This window comes from Calonectris borealis, chromosome 5 (assembly GCF_964195595.1).
Source record: "Calonectris borealis chromosome 5, bCalBor7.hap1.2, whole genome shotgun sequence".
NCBI lineage: Eukaryota > Metazoa > Chordata > Aves > Procellariiformes > Procellariidae > Calonectris > Calonectris borealis.
This window is the reverse complement of record NC_134316.1, coordinates 11,770,784-11,789,919: the sequence shown is the minus strand read 5'-3', so window position 1 is coordinate 11,789,919 and position 19,136 is coordinate 11,770,784. Positions and strand designations below refer to the sequence as shown.

The following is a 19,136-nucleotide window of genomic DNA, read 5'->3' as shown; positions in this document are numbered from 1 at the left end:
TTGAAAGCAAAGTAAAAATATTTTTGGAAGATGCCTTTTCTAGTTGCATTACTCCAAAAGAATTAACTAAATCAAAGTATGCTGAAAAGTATTTATGTCTCGGTGTTTACTGAAACAAGAGCTGGATCCTTTGTTAAAATTGGTATGTCTCCAATTCTTAGCTTACTGAAGAAATGCATAATTTAAATTTTTGCTAATTATTTTAAAGAAGTCTCTTGAGGTCCTAACTGGGACCAAAAGAATTTTCTTTTCATGCTTTATGTGATATATGTGGAATACAACATAAGGAATATAAGGAGAGAACTGTAATGTCAAGTATAAGAGAATTTAAACAAGGCTATTTTTCGGTACAAGTACACTAAATTAAAAGGTATACCTGAAGCATCAAGAGTAAAGAGTCAATAATAGTGCTGCAAAAAAGTACAGCTTGAGACTGCTCTCTATATATCCTCAAGATAAATAATGGAGTTAATTATAAAAGTGGAAATGCTTTTGGTTAGACCCCCCAAAAAAGGGTATCCTTCCCTGTATTCTTGGTTCTGTATCAAATGCCTGTTCACATTCTAATCCATTTCATTAATCCCTCTTTTTTCCTCTCATAATACTCTGGTTGTATTCACGCTTTAGTTGTTGCCATTTTGCTTGTTTATATAGCATTCCATATGAAATATCTCACACCAGTTTCTACTTCATACCTAAAGAATTCCCCCTTAATTGCAGCAATTCTTGGTATTATCAAAAGCATGCTAAACACAACAGGTTAAAACAAGAAATGAAGACTACAACTGATACTGCAGGAAAAATCTGTGTAGGCAGAAGTAGTCATCACAGATGGGATTCGTTCAGTATACTGCAGTTAGTTATACCACCCACAGAATCCCTATTACCATTTTCTAGCAAACACACTTCATTAGCTCTGAAGAAATCTCTATTGTCTGTTCCAGCAGATAGCTGAAGTTACTGTGATGATATGGATATAAAATAGTTAAAGGTCATGTCAATTAAAAAAAAGTTACTTTAGGTTTTTGAAGGTCGTAATAATTAAAACTGTATTTTCATTTGATGACAACGAATAATATAATTTCATTTGAAGAACCACTTCCAAATTTATCCGTTATTACTAGAAGTATTCTTCCTGCAAGTATTGAGCATTAGGATACTGTGGTACAATTGTTCTCCCTGTTCCCTACTTGTTTGTTCGTTTGTTCCAATTAAGTGACACTACAAAGTTGAGAAGGCGATGTGCTGTCACAGAGGAAGGAAGCAAGGTTCTGCCTTTTTGCTGAAGCACAAGCTGACATTCCTGATTTGTATACAGGGTGGAGTTCTGCATTCTTTTTATTCCTGTGAGTGTTGACAGTGATGACAGTTCTTATGGGAGAGACAGTACTTTGATCATGTGCGTAGCTGCGTATGGGGAGGAAACTTGCATTAAATTATTGTAAGGGACACAATGACTTAGGAAAGCTGGGTTAGTGAATGGGAAGCTAGACATTCTGATTCTTCTGCCCCTTTTGTATGAAAAAAATAATGCTGTTGTGCTGTAATGCAAGTTATAAAGCATCTTTGCTGTAAACAGGATCAGGAGATGGATCCAAATTAAAACACGAAAAAACCCTGAGTGCTTGTTTTGTTATTTTAGAGGGGAAAAAACCCCAAAATTACGAAAAATTGCCTGATCTGATTCACAAATAGTTGTATCAGCACAACTATGAGCAGCAAGGCACTGTGGTATAAGGGTGGAAGCTCCAAAAGCTGGTGTAGCTGCCAGAGTACTCATACTGTTAAACCACAACCAAAGAAATCATAATACCCTTAGCAGAATTTAATTAAAACTTCCAAATAATCCATTCTTGTGCTGGTCAGTTCATTTTCAGTTAGGGGGGAGTAATTGTTTCCAAGTAGTTTGCCTGCAGCAGTAGAGTAGACTACAGGAATTTCTTGTTTATGAGTTCTTCATAAGTTACCAAATCAGAGTCACATGGCTTTATATTCTTATAAAGAGAATATTGGCTGCTAAATGTTAGTTGCTAAAGGTCATGGAATTATAGTATGAAGAGCTTGCTGTTCAAGCACTATCTTGTCACTTCTTGTTTCTCCATTTACTGAATTGTTAACTAACATATTTAATGCCTCAGGGAATCTCCATCTTACTATTCTTTGCTTCCTAGTAGCTTTACAGATTTCCGTGAATGAAACAATAGAGATTTCACATGTTGATTTCCTCAGTTAGTTTTATTTCAGCCATCTGATGGTGATGTCACACATAATCACCTGTGTCTAACAAGCACCTGATAGTCTTCCTTCCTCAGAGACTGAAAATACAATACACATATACATACCAGCTCTGTATCAGGCTGTATTGGTACTATAAACAGTGGCTTGCTATCATGATTCAGGTAAGTAGGAGACTAGTTCAGCTGTTTTAGTTACTTTGGATCATCTCCTGCAACTTTACTCATCCTCCCAATTAACATGAATACACATTTGGGGTTTTTTTCTAGTTAGCCATTAAAGAGGTTAAGTAGGTTGGGCCCTGTGACTAATGGTTCCTTGGCTCTCACTGTATTTTGCTGCTCCCCTAGAGTATTCCATAATACTTTATTAGCATGCAGGGGATACTCTGAGATTCCTAATTGTAGGACACCACTTGAAAGTGTTCTAGAAATCTCAGAGCTCCACAATGAGAAATCCTGGCCATGAGTAAGACCCAGCATGGAGAGGCAAATACAGAAGTACTTGTACTGTGAAAAGACCACATCTTGCATTAGCATTGTCATTATTAATACAGCTCCCTACTGCTGAGCTTTCATGTTCTGTATTGGTTAAAAAGAAAAATTACCACAGCAAATCTTGGTCAAGAAGGTGCTGCAGTAATTGGATGAGGCTTTTCAATCCCTGTAGGAGTTTGTTGTTCCACTAACATTGCAAAGGTAGTATACAGTCCGTTTTTGTCATTGCTGATGCCTTATCACAGGCAACAAATGAAAAATGCAGTTGCTGAACTATTTTACTGCACAAAGTTTAAATGTAATCCTCTTGTTTTAGAAATGTCAGCAATATAAAGAGGCAGCAACTAAATGGAAACAGCATGATCCATCAATGAGCATTTTGCCTACCACTGTTTAATTGTGAATCATGATGAATATTGCCTCCACGGATTAAAGTCCTGATCTTAAATAGTCATTTGCATAGAAAATGGATTTGTTTAGGAGCTGAGGCTTGTCTGTATAGACACTTACCTGGAACAAGAAAAGCTTTTTGTTTTAAGTTAGCTTTAGAAATCACCTTAGCTAAATTAGAAAAAAAGGCATATTCTAAAATTAGAGTATTCACTTCAATGCTTTTCTGCCTAGGGCTACACTCCAGATGCTAGTGCTGCAAAGAAAACAGATCACTCCTTCTGCACCTCACTGTAAATAAGAAATGGCACTTATAATGCCTTAGCTAACTTTCCTCTATTGTCTTTTACACTATGTGGTATGCTTCAGTGTAGAGGAGCAGAACATATATAGATAGTACTACAGGTGTTAAACATTAAGGGTGTGTTGATTTCCACTTTTGAGTTAAGCCACTGACTGAAAGTTAATTTCCGCCTTTGGTATCCTACTCAAGTTAAAAAAAAAAAAAGCTATTTAAACATGGTTGGACTCGATGATCTTAGAAGTCTTTTCCAACCTTAATGATTCTATGATTCTATAAACACCAGCTTTACTTCCCTTATGTTTTGCAGAGATTTGTGTGTTAAGAATCACAAACAGGAAGGAATATTCTGCAACCTTCATAGAAATTTCCGACAGAGATGCACTAATGGAAGAAACAGCTGCAGACAGCATTATTTCAGCAGAAATTGTAGTTTTCATAACCCACATTGCTGGGTTGTATGTATGTTCTTTCCCTACTAGAAAACGAAGCAAGTCGGAAATCAAGAAGTAGGTTAAGTTTACCTAAAAGTGCAGTTAACTGTGCTCCAAGGGCAGGTTAGCAGAAGCTCCTCTTGCTTTTCAATAACATCTAAGAGATTAGACAGCATGTTGATGTAGCTCAGTCCCAGTGTGCTAGGTTCTAGGTAAGGTGAAGCAAATCCTACAATGATTAATGTTTTTTTCCCTAGCTTGTTTTCCTCAGCTCTGTAATTGAAAATTGCTAAAGCAGGTCATTTGAAGTATGTGTAGTATCTTAGGAACTATTACTTAGTGATCATAAATTTGCATTATAAATGCACATATAGCTCCTCACCTGGCATAAATTTTCAATCTGAACCACTTATTAACTATACCACAACTCTGACCCACCCTGTAATCACCACTGGCCTAATATCTGCTCATTTGAAGCTCCATTTTCTTCTAGTTTTTATTCTCTGTTCTCTTCTTCTGGATGCTTTTGGTTTTAAGTTAAGAAACAAATAGTGAGTTCTTTCTGCTTCTCATTCATTCTTCTGTGGTGAGGAAACACTGAAAAACCCATATAGAAATGATGAAAGTGATGGAAGAATCAGCTAAAACATATCAAGGGAAGCTGCAACAACAAGGAAAACTGGAAGGTGGAAGAAATGTCAAGAACGCATGAAAGAGAGATGTCACCTGTTCGTTTCAAATTGAGTAATGCTATACCTGCCTTTTTTAAAAAAGCTTTCAGAGAAAAATGACTGGTAATTTTACTCTACTTATAGTAGCTATAGCTATTAAGCTTAAGCAGAAGTATAAATTTTGAAGAAATTAAAGGCAACACTGTGTTTGGAAGGTTATCAAGCTCCTGAGTACTCAAATACAAATTTAAGTTATGGCCAGATGCTGCAGATTGAAAAGCAAAACTTTAATCAAGCTGAAAGATCTAATATGTTTCAGTGAAGTGGTTAAAAAGATGTACGTAAGCATTAAGTCATTAAAATGACTTAAGCCTCTTAATCTTCTCAAAAGCAGGTTAGGCTAAATTTATACAAAACATGAAATGAAGTCCAAATTTGGTTTTATACACTATGTATCCTTGGTACACAATTCAGCATGTACAGTTCTGAAAACTGATTTTTGTAAGATAGTATAGGTTCCTAGAGTCTCCAAAATATAATACTAGCTATGGAATTACTTTAAGAGTTACCTGCAAAAACCACTAATGACCCATCCTGGTAATACATATATTACTTTTAAATTTTCAGGAAAAGGGAAAACTCTTTCAAGTCAGTTAAATGGGTTTTTTTTATGCTCATATTAACTGCTGCCACAGTGTGTGACTGCATTACTCCCTTTAAATTCTGAGATTTTCATAAGCTCAAATGGCAGATGAGGGCCTACGTAGTATCAATTTTCTCATACAATATGGGCATGTTATTACTGACTCCTTTGCAAAATTTGTGACTAAAGGAAGAGCCTTTCAGAATAATTCCTTAGCTCTACTGAATATGAAGGACAAAAAAAGATAGTTGCCAATAACATACTTTTTAAAAACCTCTGTAAACATTTTGTTGGTGTTTCAATAACAATACAGCTTTTGCTTTTAAACCTTGCAGAACTAAGAACTCTTTAGAAACATGTAAGGTTTTAAAAAGAACTTTTTGTATCCTTAATTATTGCATCACACATTGACAAAAAGCTGAGAATGAAGTCCTCACACTTGGCATACTATTAAATGACATTTTAAAAGTAAATAGAGTATTTCAAAAGTTCTAGCCAAAAAAGAGATCATTAGGAAAAAAAAAAAAAGAGGCTTAATGCTATTGTAAGAAATGCTGGCTAATTCTATTAAGAAGTTTAGTTATAGAAATTTGGTCTTTTTTAAAGCACTGTTGAAAAAGTTTAACATGGAACTTGGAAGAACTGTAGAAAACAAAAAATGCTTATTCTAAAAATTAGGTTAACAATACACACCAGCATACTTTGTCCAACATGTTTAATTCCTTGTTGCTCAATGGATTTATTCCTTCTCTAATTACAGCAGATGGATCGGGTACAGTTTTAGAATTAACTTCCCTATGGTTGTAACTTGCTTCATTTACAGTAAAGATGACAAACCACCAAATTCATACTCCCAAGAAGAGAAGAGGTCTTTAGTGATGGCCAGCACCAGAGGACTCTGAAACAAAGACACGATTGAGACTGTTCAAACAGTAGAGTAAATTAATTCAGCAACGTAGTTCAGAACCTAGAACAGACAACTGTATCTACATCTGAGCACAAGAATTGGCAGATTCAGCTGCCCTGTCAAATAAAACAAAACTCTAAAACTACATACATAAACTCGGCTAATACTAAAAATCCTCTTTCGCAAGTTTTAAAGCACTATTATAGGCAAACATCCATTCCTCCTCAGTTTTGGTATGGTTCTTTCTAAATTAAAGTTCATTTATGCTAGTATCCTTAAGTGTACTGGGCAGTATTTTCGCTAATTACACATTTAAAAATGTAAATAATGTTTGCATGTACAAATTCAACTGGGAGCAAATGGGCTGGCTATCACAGTGCAGAAAGTTAACTGAGATATAGCAGCTCATGAAAAATTAAATTCCAATGTGATGTCAGAAGAAACTGTGCATAAATATCTAAACACTTTATAGAAGATATGCACTCATTTAAAAAATACAACAGGGTATTAGATATTTAATACTTACTATCTGCCACTGCTTTTTTGCCTGGAAAAAAAGAAACAATAAGCTGAATAATGACAGTTTAAAAAAATATTTCCTATTTATTTTTTGCAGATAAACTTCAATTAGATTATACTACTTGTGATTGGCTAATTTAGCTTTAATAAGATTGAAGAAGTGTACAACATGTACTTTCCATGGTACATGTCAGTAAATGTTATATTGATTTTTTTTCAAGTTGTTTGTTTTTAATTAACCAAGACTCCATGCATTTAAAAATTGTAGCCATCAAGATTCCTACTGTAATTCAAAACAAACGTATACAGAATGGTTTTATTTTACATAATATATGGATATATATACACACAACATACAGATGTAAACTGAAGTGATAAGAATACAGTTTGCTTTAAAATCTTCGTTTGTAAGTAAAACAGCTTATTTTACATTCCCATTGTAATTGTTCTTTGAAAATACTGATTCACAGTGATCAGACAAAAATACATGGAAAAAATTCTTCATAAGGAAGACAGTCATAAGAGGTTGTGCAATCTCCATCCTTGGAAATATTCATATGAATTATGAATAAGACCATGAGCAACCTGATCTAACTTTGATCTAACTACTTGAAGCAGTGGTTTGGACCAGGTGAGCTCAAGGGGTCCCTTCCAACCTAAGTTATTCTATAACATACTCTTCTATAAATACATGTATTATTTGCAAAACTGTTGCCCAAACTGCAGAAAGGGCTACAGGTATTAAAAGCTATTTTCACTTTAAAATAATGCTTAGCATGCAGTTGCCCCATATCAAGGTTTTGGCCCTCAAAACCCTACACCACCACATCTATTATCTAAATCAGAAATGCAAATAAAAGTAGCATGACATGAACACAAACTTGAAACTGTCAATTTTGAATTCTCTGAAATTAAAGAAGTTAAAGTTAAACTATTTTTTTGCTCTCTCGCTGTTCAGCTACTTATATTTACTTAACCTTGTAAGTGTAGTGTAGCAGTTTTGGACATCCTACAAGTTCTTTGGACAAAGCTATAGCAATGTTGAGGTAACATCACTCATCTATTCCCACAGTGAGGGGTTCCTTTCCCTGTCAAGTTTGTCTACAGTTCGTAACATTTCATTGTTCGTGACAGTTAGTAAAGGGTTTGACTTTGAATTTTTTCAGCGTAGCCTAAATTGAAGGACAGGACCTTTAAGACACCATAATCTGTGGTACCCTTCTGCTCTGAGGGACCTGACCCACTCAAATTTATTATTTTTACATTAGATGTTCTGTTTCTTCCTCTGAGAAAGTGATCCAATATCACCAAGTAACACACATTTTAATGTTCAGTGATGTACCTCACATTTTGAGGTGCATCAGCACAAAATAAACTAAGTGTTTTAACTTTCACAAGTTCACATGGGAAAACCTTTTAAAAACGGTATTTTTTTGCAGATCTTGAGCAAAAACTCAAAACCATAAGGATTCTAAAAAAATTCTAATCAAAGTAAGTTCTAGTTCAGAACAGTCTTACATTCCCCTTCAGGACAAATCTACAGAAACAGCCTCTGGCTATACATTGCAATTTAGATGTGTGTTTTTAAAACCAACTCCTGCGTTACCTAATCTCCATAACGTAGGCACAGTCACACTGGTATTTGAGTATTTTTGTTAGTGTAACCTTCTACACTGAGCATGTTAAAACTTATAAATTTTTACGGCAAAGACCTGGCCTTAAAAAAGAGTGTTAATTTCTTATTTGCTGGATATTTTCAATGACTGATTTCTAACTGCTAAGGACATTCTCATCTATAAACCTTACCTATAAAGTAACAGCTAATGAAGACTATAATGTGTAACTTACCACCATATGAAATTTTGTAATAGGCATAAGCTGTTAATGCTACACCAACCCATATTTCTTGATACACGGTAGTGAAGTAGAATTTCATGGCTCTCAATGACTTTGGAAGCATGGTCTGCACCATCTGAAAATTATAAGAAGTTTTGCCATGGTGAGTTTTGCAACTGTATTCTTACCTGCTATATTTTTAATATATATACATACATACATATATTTATGTATATACATACTCCTGATATATATCAGCAAGAGTTTACAGGTTAAAAAAAATCCCTAAACATGCAAGAGCACTTTTTCCAAAGCAAAGCAATGAAAATGCAAGTTAAGATTACAATTTATGGGCTAAGACAATAAAAAACAATAAATTACAGCTGATGAAAGGGTTCAAAGATGACTTCATAGAGCATTTACAGATTAGCAATAGCTAGGCTCCTCTCTCCCTATCAGTGACAGCTTTTTTTTAATGTTTCCAGATTCTCTCAGAAGGAAAGCCTCGTTCCAGACAAGCTAGAAAGGCTCCTTCTTTGCACTACCAAGTTAGCTTCCCTCCCTCCCCACAGCTAAGATCTCTCCCAACATGGTAATTTCTACACAAAATAGCAAAATAAATGATGTTATGCTACTGAATTAATGATTTATCATGAATATTTTACTTTCAAAGTATGCCCCAAGAACAAGAAGCCTGTTGATGTTTTTTTTCCTTTCTATGCAGCTTTGTTAGACAAACAGAAAACTGTAAAATGTTTTAAAATAAAGCTTACCCTAACTCCCATACGTGTTAGTACACATTTGCACCACGTTGCATGAAAATAGTACATGTTCTACTGTCTTACATACAGCACTTCACCCCAATAAAATCACTACACTTATTACAACCCCATAAAGTCAGCTATATACACATATGGACAGTATATGGTAAACCAGAGCCCCAGGAAAGAAAAGCAGATTTAAACTTCCAGGAGGTAACGCTTACTTACTTATTTGCCATTACTAAATGTAAAGCATCCTTTGGCAAGCATCAAAGAGAAAAGGATGCAAGGGTCGCCAATGTCAAAACAACTGGAAAAATCTAGGTACTTCTTAAAGAATGAAAGCATCTTCATGGTAATTAATGTATAATTATAGACAAACGCCCATTTATCTTTACTTGTTTATGGACAGACATGTCAATCAAATTTATTATTGTGGACAGATTTCCTGAAACAGTGTTGTGCTTTCACCAATACTATTAAGAACGCCGCACCTCCCCCAAAGTTTCAGATGAATAGTGCCATAATAACAGTAATTCTGCTATAGCATAATATCAAGACATACTAACAAACAAGGAAACTGAATAGAAAGGAAGGCTTTTCCCACCACTACAAAACACAGAGAATAAGCAATACTATTTCGAATTAACACCCTGCTAAAACCCGGCAGAGACCTTTCCCTAAGGCCTCAGAGGACGCGACGTTGTTCAGGACTTTTTTCTGAAATCTATCCGGAACAACGCTGAATTTGCTTTCTCATAGACCTCCCCGCCATGACCCCACCGCAGCCTGGGGAACCTGCCGCCCGCCCGGGGCCTGACCCACACAGCTCCTTCCGCAGGAGGGGGAGGTGGGTAACGGCAGAGCTCGAGCGCCACTGGCCGCGCCTCCTTTCCTAGGCTGAACCACAACTCCCTCCCGGAGATACCCGAGCGACGCCCGCCAACAACGGCAGGGCTCGCTTGGGCCGAAACCCACCGTTACAGCCGGGAGTGCGCGAGCTCCCAGCGAAGGTCACCGAGCGGGAACGGGCTCCGCTACCGCCGCGGGGGATGCTGGGAAAGGACGCGCCAACGAGCGAAGGTATCAGACCAAGAGAGCCGCCGCCGCGCGGCGCCCCCTACGGCTGCGGAGGACGAGAGCGTCCTCCGCATCCCGCCTGCGGCCGGCCAGCCCGAGCTCCGTGCTGCCGCGCCTCCTCGCGACCCCGCCGCCGCTCCTCGTGCCCCGAGCGCACGGGGAGAGCAGCCCGGCGCGACACATCGGTCCCGTCACGTCCCTGCGCCCCCTCAGCCGCTCCAGGGCCTTGCCCGGCCCGCACAGAGTTCATGTCCCTGCAGAAATCCCCACTCGGGGTCCGCCTCACCACAGTGCTTTGCCCTTTCTGCACCTCACTACTTCCCGAGAAGGGAGCACAGCCAGTGTCCCGCGCAAGGAACAATGCTGGGAAGGGCCTGCCGCGAGTCTTTATGTAGCATGTCGCTTAGGGAACAGCTTGTCCTGCAGGACCGGGAGGCACCCGCTGGGTCAGATTCAGGCGGGCTGAGGTGTCTACGTGCCTGTGGGCCACTTCCTCCAGGCGACGGGAAGGACAGGGCGACTGGGATTCCAGAGCAGCTCTCGGCCATTGTTCTGTGGGTGTGAGGGGGAAACTGACTGCCCCGCGCCTCTCCTGGCTAAGAAGGGAGGGACGGGTGGCCGGGTTCCTCCCCTCGCCGCTCCGGAGGCTTCTCGGCACCGAGGGCGCCGGCCTCCCCTCAGCTGTGGCGGCAGAGCCAGGCGCTTGGCCCTTGGGTCACGTGCCAGGGGCGGGGCCGGGCCGAGGGGCGCCACAGGCGCGCGCGCGAGGCGGGAGCGGCGGTGCGAGGCGCGGGCTGTGAGCCGCGTGCCGCCGCCATCATGCTGCGGGAGCTCACCGGGGAGCAGATCAGCGACTGGTTCACCATCGGCAAAGCCGTGTCTGCCGTCGAGTTCTTGGGCGAGGAGGCGCAGGCAGGCGCTCTGCGCAGTCCCCCCTGCCGCTCCCTGGGTCCTCTCGCCGCACGGGAGCCGTTAACGGCTGCGGGGTGAGTGCGGGGCGCTGGGCCTCCGCTCTTGGCGGCGGGGAGATGCTCCTCACGCCCGGGGTGAAGGGCCATCTGTGAGGGTTCTGGCGGCATCCCTTCTCTCGTGTGTGTGCCCGTGGCCCGGGGTGCGCAGTGCCTTTCCCCAGGGTCTGGGCTGCCCCCTCTGGCTCTCCCGCTCTGCGTGGGCTGGAGGTGGTGCCGTTGTTGGATTCCAGCCTAACACCCTCGGTGATGTTTGTGGCTGTAGTCCAGGTGTGGATAGGTGGTTATTCTCTCTTTGTTCGTAGGTGTAGCTTTCACCAAGTTAGCCCCTTTTTTATAGTTAGATTATTTGGCTAAAAACATTGCACCCTATTTTGCCTGATACCTTTGCAGGTGGGAGGCATTGCTGCTTTTTGAAACTACTACCACTCGCCTTTCTGTCACCCGAGTGGTTTGTGTCAGCTGTCTGCCTTTGTCAGAAATATCAGCTGGGTTAGTGTAACGGACAATATAGATTCAGATCACCTCATGCAAGTTATGTAGGCCATAAATAAAAAGTGCTTAACAAAACAGTTGAGTTCAGACAGTCATTTTCAGCAGGGAAATGATGGCTGGCCTACAGCCATGTTGCTGCTATCTGATATAGTTGAAATCATAAGTAAGCTAAATTCCAGAAAATAGCTTGTCTTAGCTGGCGGACTGAGGCACAGATTATCTTTGTAGCTTGTTGCAGTAAACCTAGCAGATTGTTTAAAAATATGTTTAGCTTTTTTAGTTTGTCTTCTTGCTCTTACACCTTTGCTTTTTCTATGCTTTTTTCTGCTTTTTAACTAGAGAGAGAGAGAGAGTACATAATACTTTCATCAGATTAAAGTGCTCATCTTCTGTAAAGTTCACCTCTCATTTCTATTTTTGAAAAAATAGAAAAAAGTGAAGCCTCAGCGGATGGCATTTTCTCAGCCTTTGGGTAATTTTTTTCCTGTACCCTCTCCACTTCCCAGTTAGGTTTCTCACTCTCGTTTTCCCCCCAAGTGTGGACATTAGAAGTGGATGCAGTAGCCTAGTATCAGTTTCATCAATAACATACGCATATAAAAGTTGGTAGGCCTTTTTGTGCATTTCTTTAGCATTGCATTGGGATTTAATGAATTGGCTATGATGCCTAGCTAATTTTTTTAACTGTTATTTAGCAACTGCCTTTTAGCATATGTTGTAGTTGATGGTCCTTGTTTCTGGACTTAGAAGACTGCATTTGCTTATATTAAAGTGAAATTGAAGTGAAATTTATGAAGAATGGGTAAGTTGTATCTGTGATCATCTTGTGGGCTTGGTTGGGTTTTTTTTTTCCTGCCTGGTTTTGATGATCATAAAGGTAAGTGGACCTTGCATGTTTACTGACCTACCATTTTCCATAAACTAAAATTTGGAAGCTAAATTTTTAGGGCTTTTTTCACCTATTTTCCAATAGAAAGCTGTGAAGGTACTCTTTTAAGAAACTAATTTATGTGAATTACCATTGCAGGAATTTTACACATTTGACTAAACAAAAATTATTTTCTGAAACCAGCATTGTGGATGTTAATTCTCATTGTAATATTAATTCTGCTAATGCCTTTTATACGCTCGATACCTGATACCTTCTTTCCTGTGGAAAAGGCACTTGAAGTTTAACTCTGTGGGGAGCTTTATCAGTGAGGAAAAACCTTTCTTTCAAACCATCCTGCCCTCATACAGGGATTCATGTCTGGATTGTCTAGAACTGCGTGAAAAGAATCTGATACTCTTTATTCTGCATCAGTAGGGCAGAGTAAGTTGAGAGCAATGCTTTTGTTATTTATCCACAAACCGACAGCTGCACAAAAGGAGGGCAAAGAGTTTGTACCAGCTCTGAGTGCAGATATAATGAGTTTGCATCTGCTTGTGAAGTTTTGTGTATTTAGTTTATGGAAACTGGAGGGACCAGTTACTTTTGGTATTGAGCTGCAACTTTTTACTTTTCTAAACCTGTAGAAACTGATTTACTCTAGTCCTCTAGTGCTTTGTCAGTTAGGTGTATGCAAGAGTTGTGATTGTTTCACCTTCTGTGTATCTTATGTTCCACTCTTCTGCATGAAATGTTCTTTAGATTATAAGCTTTCTAAAGGTTTTTTAAAATAGTATTTTAATAATAGTAAATTTTATGAAAATATTGTGCCATTTGTTTCACCTAATTTATGTTGCATTATTAGTAAATTCTTTTTTGGATGGGGGATACAACTGGGGAGCATAAGGAAGTATCTTTTGGTTATATGTTACCAACTTGAGGAAATCTGAATGTCGTCTTCAGTATGTTTAAAGCAAATATCAGAGGAAGCAGTTTTCCTCCGTGTTTGCAAAATAGTGCACTTTGTGAATTGGGCCACGTAAGTCTTGCCCATTTTTTTATGATGTGGCAGACAGATTAAAAAGAAATCTGGAGATGAAGAGGTTACATAAAATACACGTAAAAATTTCTTACATACAGTGATGGGAGTCCAATTGGAAATGTAGCAATCTGAGTTCTGGCATATGTTTTCATTGATTTTCTGCTCTAATTGTCTGGTGTGGCCATAACTGCTACGTATCCAATCAGTCTTGTAAAACTTTATTATGAACCCACAGTGATAGATGATGGCAACTGAAAAACATGAAATTTTGTTAAATTTAAAATGATCACTTCTTGCTTTGGAAGTGATCTGTTGACTCTTTTGCTATTCTAGAAAAGTACTGTCTGATTTGATCAAAACATTTAAGTTTAATGCAGAGTCTGGGTTTCGGGATAACTTCCAATAAGTCAAATAACAACTATTCGAAATAAAATAATTCATTAATTTCTTAAAGAATAGAGAGCTAGTTGTTAAATGTCGTTAAATATCTAATGTTTTCATTTAGTTGTCTACCTTCACAGTATTTCAGCACGTGCAGAGTACAGTTTGGAAAAAATACAGAAACAGTACATGCAGCCTGTTACAACTTCTGACATTGTTTTCATTTTAGAACTTATTCTTGAAGTTAAGAAATAACTGTTCAGCTCCAAAAATTATTTGTCAGTTTATGTAGTATGACTGATATTATATTAAACCATTTATCTTACACAGTATAAAGTTCCCATAGAACCTAAAGGGTATGTGACAAATACAGAAGTTTTTGCCCAACACTTCATGGATTGATGCTATTCCAAAACATGGAAAGCAGTCTTTTCTTGTTTAAATACATCTAGCTGTATATGGCTAAAAACCAAAATGCTTCAGAGTTTTTCAGAAACATCTACATTTTTGGTTAAAAGGTGCCTTCAAACACAACATCTTCAAGGAACTATAGAGATAAGAGGAGAGTTCATATTTAAAGCTTGTATACTGCATACTAGCTATAATCAAGGATTTTAATTTCTGAACTTGGTAAAAAGGGGAGCATGTCACATTTCTTTTTCCTATGTTTGTGGATGGCAATCACAAGAAAGGAATGCAAACGGCTACATAGCTTTTTGAAAGAAACTCAAACCAACTTAACTTGATGAGTAGTAATAGGGTAGACTCCAGATTCTATGAGGGAAGGTGGGAAACATACTTTGTGTGGTTTTGTCAACATAACTTGAAACTGTGGGGATTTCATCTTTGTCTGATTTGTTAGAACTGTCTCCATGCAGGCTGAAATGTTCAGAGCAGTTTGTATTGCACGCATCTACCAGTTGGTCTTGTTGGTTTTCTCTCTCGATGGTAGTAAGAAAATCTTTTAAAACTTGCTTGAATATGTAGACTATTTCCCACGGTAAAACATCATTTTCTGCCAAAACTTCACGAAATCTAAAAACAAACAAAAATTGAAATCTAGTCATCATCACTGAAAACTCTTCTGTTTCCTCTCTGGTCTTTTGAAGGGGGGGGAAGGAGGAGGAAATGACTTCATTCTGGTGTCATTTATTCCTTGCTGCCACATTTCCCCACACACCTCCCCAAAAAGATTATAAGAGGAAAAGAGTTCTAACAGTGCACTGGATGTGGTCCAGCTATTATGAGGATTGAAAGCTATTGTTATTTGGGGTTGGTTGTTTTTTTTCTTTTTTTGGCCCATCTGGGTAACTTGATTTAAACTGACTTTGCCCTTAGGTATATTCTGGGCTTTAAAAGGCACATAGGCTTGTTCTGTCATTTCTATGTGTCCCTAGAAAATATATTTAAAATACAGGCATATGAGAATTTTTCTTTGTAATATGTAGGGTTGTTTGTTTGCTTGTTTTTAAAAAATGGGATTTTTTTTTTTTAACACTGATTTGCTAGTTTTAGAAGCTTTCAGGTATTTTGGACAGTGGGGCTGGGTTTCTCCGTAACAGTGCATTGCATTAGTGCTTTAATTTGATTTTTGGTTATTGGGTCACTATTTAATAAATATTGTGGATAAATAACAGAGGAAAAACTGAAAGTATTGAGAGGTCACATGTTTAAGCATGTGAGACTTCCCTTGTTTTGGATTAGACCCGGAAAATCCTGATTAAAAACTTCCTTCAAGTATAACGTATTAAAGTAAAGGTGTAATTTCTAAAACATCTGTAAAAATGTGTCCCAGTTGCTGGTCATTGTTACTTTGGAAGAAAGATCAGAACCAAATACAAGCTTGTATTAGGTAGAAGAAACATCTTTCTTACAATAGAATACTCAAAGTTAGAGAAATACGAAACAATTACCTGCTGAGAACAGTTCCTGTTTGGCAAGGCTGGATTTGTGAACACAGAACTTCGAGCTGCCGTTGCTCAGTAGCTGGAATTGTTGCTTGAGGGTTTTGGTAGCTCTTCAGCCAGTTGTAATCCATGCCAGTCTTCTGGACTTTTTGTTCATTTTCAATCTCTTGCACTAATCTTTCACGCTCTTTCAGGTGCCATTTCAATTCCCTCAGTAGGGTTTTTGTAACTACTTCTGATCCAGGATATCTTGTGCGTTTGTAGGAATCATTTTTTGACCACTTCATCCAGCCAAAAAGTGGCATTTTTAAGCTGTGAGGGGAGAGAAAAAAAATTTTGCTTATTTCTGTCCGACTGCTAGTATTTATACCTGTAGGCTTCCTTCTTAGCAGCTGAATGTTTAAAGGAAACTGTATTAATGATTCTAAAATACTTTGCAGTACAACATAAGTGGTGATAACAACAATCGCCAAGCCATAATTAAATCTGACAAGCCTTACATTTTATAATATTTTCCATCTGTTTTCTGAGTTAACATAATTATGTGACGTTTACAGCATTTAAAAGTGCACATCTATCATCTTGGAAATATTTCATTTTTTATTCTGGTACTATATATGGTTTAAAAAAAAAAAAAAAAAAACAACACAAAAACCAAAACCAACAAAACAAACCAAAACAAAAAACCCCACAAAAACCCAAAACCAACCAAACAAGAAACGTTCCCAAAACAAAACAACAAAAAAACGCCCAACAAAATGCAAAACCCCAAACCTCCGAAATTGGAAGTAACCCCTACATTTAACAAGTGATTAAATAAGTTAAGTGCTGGAACTCTGAGGGATCTGTTTTTAAAACTTCTGTATAAATTTGTATTTTAAATAAATTCTTGCTTACATAACCTGGAAACAGGAATCTGGTGGAATAGGCTTTTAAATTGCAGTTTGCTACAAATCATGCAGACACAAGCATACAAATTGGAATAAAATAACATAAATTACCTTTGCAGTTGTCTGTGAATAGTATTGTTTCAGGTGAGTTTGCTTGAAGGTTTCTTATTCTAGCATATCCTGTTTCCAGGCTGTTACTACTGCTGGAAGAAAACAAGGGTTTTTCTTTTTTTCTTTTCTTTTTTTATTTCATTTACTTAAACTGTGCTTAGAAAAATGACTTTCTGTACTGAATATGACAGTTTAAGTTTTTCTGCTTTTAAGGTTCTTTTTCATCCTCTGTACCAGAGAGAAGTAGTAATCCATTTAACCTAACATGGTCTCTCAAATACTTTCTACAAAGTCCATTAAGATCTCCTACCTTTGAATCGAGTTCTGCTGATGGCAGCAATTTAAAAAAAGATGGTAACAATTTCAAATGCTTGTTGCTAAATCCATCCAAAGGTATTGTTGGTAGCGAGATGAATAATGATAGTCTGAAGCAACTACAGACGTGCTTCTAGCTAAAGTTAAGGCTGTCGTATGATGTGATGCTTGGCTGTGCATCGCTGTAGGTCACAGTTTAGGGCTGTATTTTCATGCCTGTAGAGTGCTAAAAATAACTATGGTTTTTTTTATCATCAAACTAAACTTTCAGGCCATTGAGATGCTGGAAGACTTTTCTTCCATTAGAGGGGAATCAGGCTGTTCTACTGTCATTTTTAAACAGCTAAGAATAGTCTTTCTCTAGTAAAGATCATCTAAAGCCTTTGTTAAGTGAGTGTTGACAGAAAAGAGCTATTTGACAATTGCTCAGGATTTTGTTGCTATACTAAATACTTCTTCCAGATGAAATTCATCAGTCTCATGGTACTACACTTTTTCATTACTGTGCATGGCTGTTAGCATTTTTAATTAACATTTCAAATGTGTTTAAAGAAGCCAGTCTGTAACACCTACCATGTGCCATGAAAGACACATTAATCTAATTAAAAGAATAGCATGATAAAGAGATGCAAATTGAGGTCAAACTGATTTTAAAAGCCCAGAATTGTAAGTCTTACCATAGACTTTGCTTCTCTCTCAACTGGCTGTCAGTTGCCTGCTCCCTCTTTCCTTGATGAGTCTTTTGAGCATATCCATTTTTAAGATTCATTTTCAGGGATGGCATTGTGCACACTAAAGGTCGCTGAAGCAGCCATTTTCCGTTCCAGTTATCTGGTCTCTCTTCTATTAATCTAAACAGTAGGCATGGTGTACGAAATGCCCTCTCTTCTGCTCTTTCTAGTTCTAATGACTGTCTTTGTTCCTGTAAGTATTTTTTCATTCCTACTTTTTTGCCTCCACTGGTGTGTTGAACTGTTGAGAGAACAAGGGTTCTGTAAATTTGTTCTAGGTGTCATACAACATAAAGGGTGACATGTAGGGCTGTTATTAAAGTTGATATTACTTATACATTGGAAAAATTTGAATGTCAGTATTAATCCTCTTCAACTGGAAGGTTTTCACATTGCATTGTATGTGGTACTATGAAAAAGGAAGGGAGCTAGGTTTATGATGGCAGAACTGTCCTGACAGATTTTCAGATGAAATTAAAATGCTCCTTGCCACCTCCTTTACAGCACAGTTAACATGTCACCACTTTTTTTTCCACTGTATCAAATCAGAAAGTAAACTGCTGTACAGTGTGAAACCATTGTAGTGTCTTTGCAAATTAAGGAGATGCGTGCTGGAAGGTATGCAAATTAATTAAATGAGAAACCTACAACAGGTTTCCTTGTTTTTTGAGTTTTTTGGTTTGTTGTGGGTTTTTTTTTTTTAAATCTAATCTTTGGTTGCATCGTCAAATTTTGTGAGGCAAGATACTGAGAATGATATTTATCTTTCCATTGGTAGGAGAACATTAAAGTTGAAAATTAGTATTGCTTCTACTTTTGAATGCATTTTAGATCTGTGTTCAGGAAGAGATAACTGCTCATGTGAGGCTGGCATTAGGAACTGGAACTTCAAAGTAGAGCAGTATTTTATGCAGTTGCTAGCCAGTGGTTAATCCTGGAAATTCCATCCAACTGTGCCTAAATGTACTCATGATTCTGCAGGGTTGTGTTGGGATGGAAGTGTTGGCTTGACTTTGGCTGATAGTGGGTCTGTTGCCTGAAGGCATTACTGAGTTTGTCTTTGTTAGTAACTACAGTTATTGTTATGATTTAACCTCGGGGGGAGGGGGAAGGCTATATTTTGATTCCTCTCATTAATTTTTAGGCAGTTCCTA

General features: G+C 38.1%; 3 protein-coding genes across 4 annotated transcripts in view; 1 reads left to right on the top strand and 2 right to left on the bottom strand.

Annotated features, from left to right (window-relative positions):
- Positions 1–5,869: 5,869 nt before the first annotated feature.
- Positions 5,870–10,275, bottom strand: ATP5MJ (ATP synthase membrane subunit j). The gene is made up of 4 exons (XM_075150991.1): positions 10,173–10,275; positions 8,446–8,569; positions 6,605–6,625; positions 5,870–6,069 (listed from the first exon to the last, which is right to left on the bottom strand). The coding sequence occupies exons 2-4, from the start codon at positions 8,567–8,569 to the stop codon at positions 6,044–6,046; spliced, it is 171 nt and encodes a 56-aa protein (XP_075007092.1). The 5' UTR covers positions 10,173–10,275; the 3' UTR covers positions 5,870–6,043.
- An 812-nt stretch (positions 10,276–11,087) lies between these two features.
- Positions 11,088–19,136, top strand: part of TDRD9 (tudor domain containing 9) — a 92,654-nt gene continuing 84,605 nt past the window's right edge. For both annotated transcript variants that reach the window (XM_075150958.1, XM_075150957.1), the window contains exon 1: positions 11,088–11,260. In XM_075150958.1, the coding sequence (XP_075007059.1) occupies positions 11,094–11,260 (167 nt within the window). In that variant the 5' untranslated portion in view covers positions 11,088–11,093. The remainder of the gene's footprint in view (positions 11,261–19,136) is intronic.
- RD3L (RD3 like) lies at positions 14,766–17,391 on the bottom strand. The gene is made up of 2 exons (XM_075150959.1): positions 15,942–17,391; positions 14,766–15,063 (listed from the first exon to the last, which is right to left on the bottom strand). The coding sequence occupies exons 1-2, from the start codon at positions 16,238–16,240 to the stop codon at positions 14,766–14,768; spliced, it is 597 nt and encodes a 198-aa protein (XP_075007060.1). The 5' UTR covers positions 16,241–17,391.

Excerpts from the sequence above, each read along its gene's own strand:
- ATP5MJ (XM_075150991.1), bottom strand. The coding sequence starts at position 8,569 with ATGGTGCAGACCATGCTTCCAAAGTCATTGAGAGCCATGAAATTCTAC. Across the intron at positions 6,626-8,445 it reads TTACAAAATTTCATATGGTG|GCAAAAAAGCAGTGGCAGAT; the intron begins GTAAGTTACACA and ends CTTTTTTTCCAG. Across the intron at positions 6,070-6,604 it reads CAAAAAAGCAGTGGCAGATA|AGTCCTCTGGTGCTGGCCAT; the intron begins GTAAGTATTAAA and ends TCTTTGTTTCAG.
- RD3L (XM_075150959.1), bottom strand. The coding sequence starts at position 16,240 with ATGCCACTTTTTGGCTGGATGAAGTGGTCAAAAAATGATTCCTACAAA. Across the intron at positions 15,064-15,941 it reads ACAGGAACTGTTCTCAGCAG|ATTTCGTGAAGTTTTGGCAG; the intron begins GTAATTGTTTCG and ends GTTTGTTTTTAG.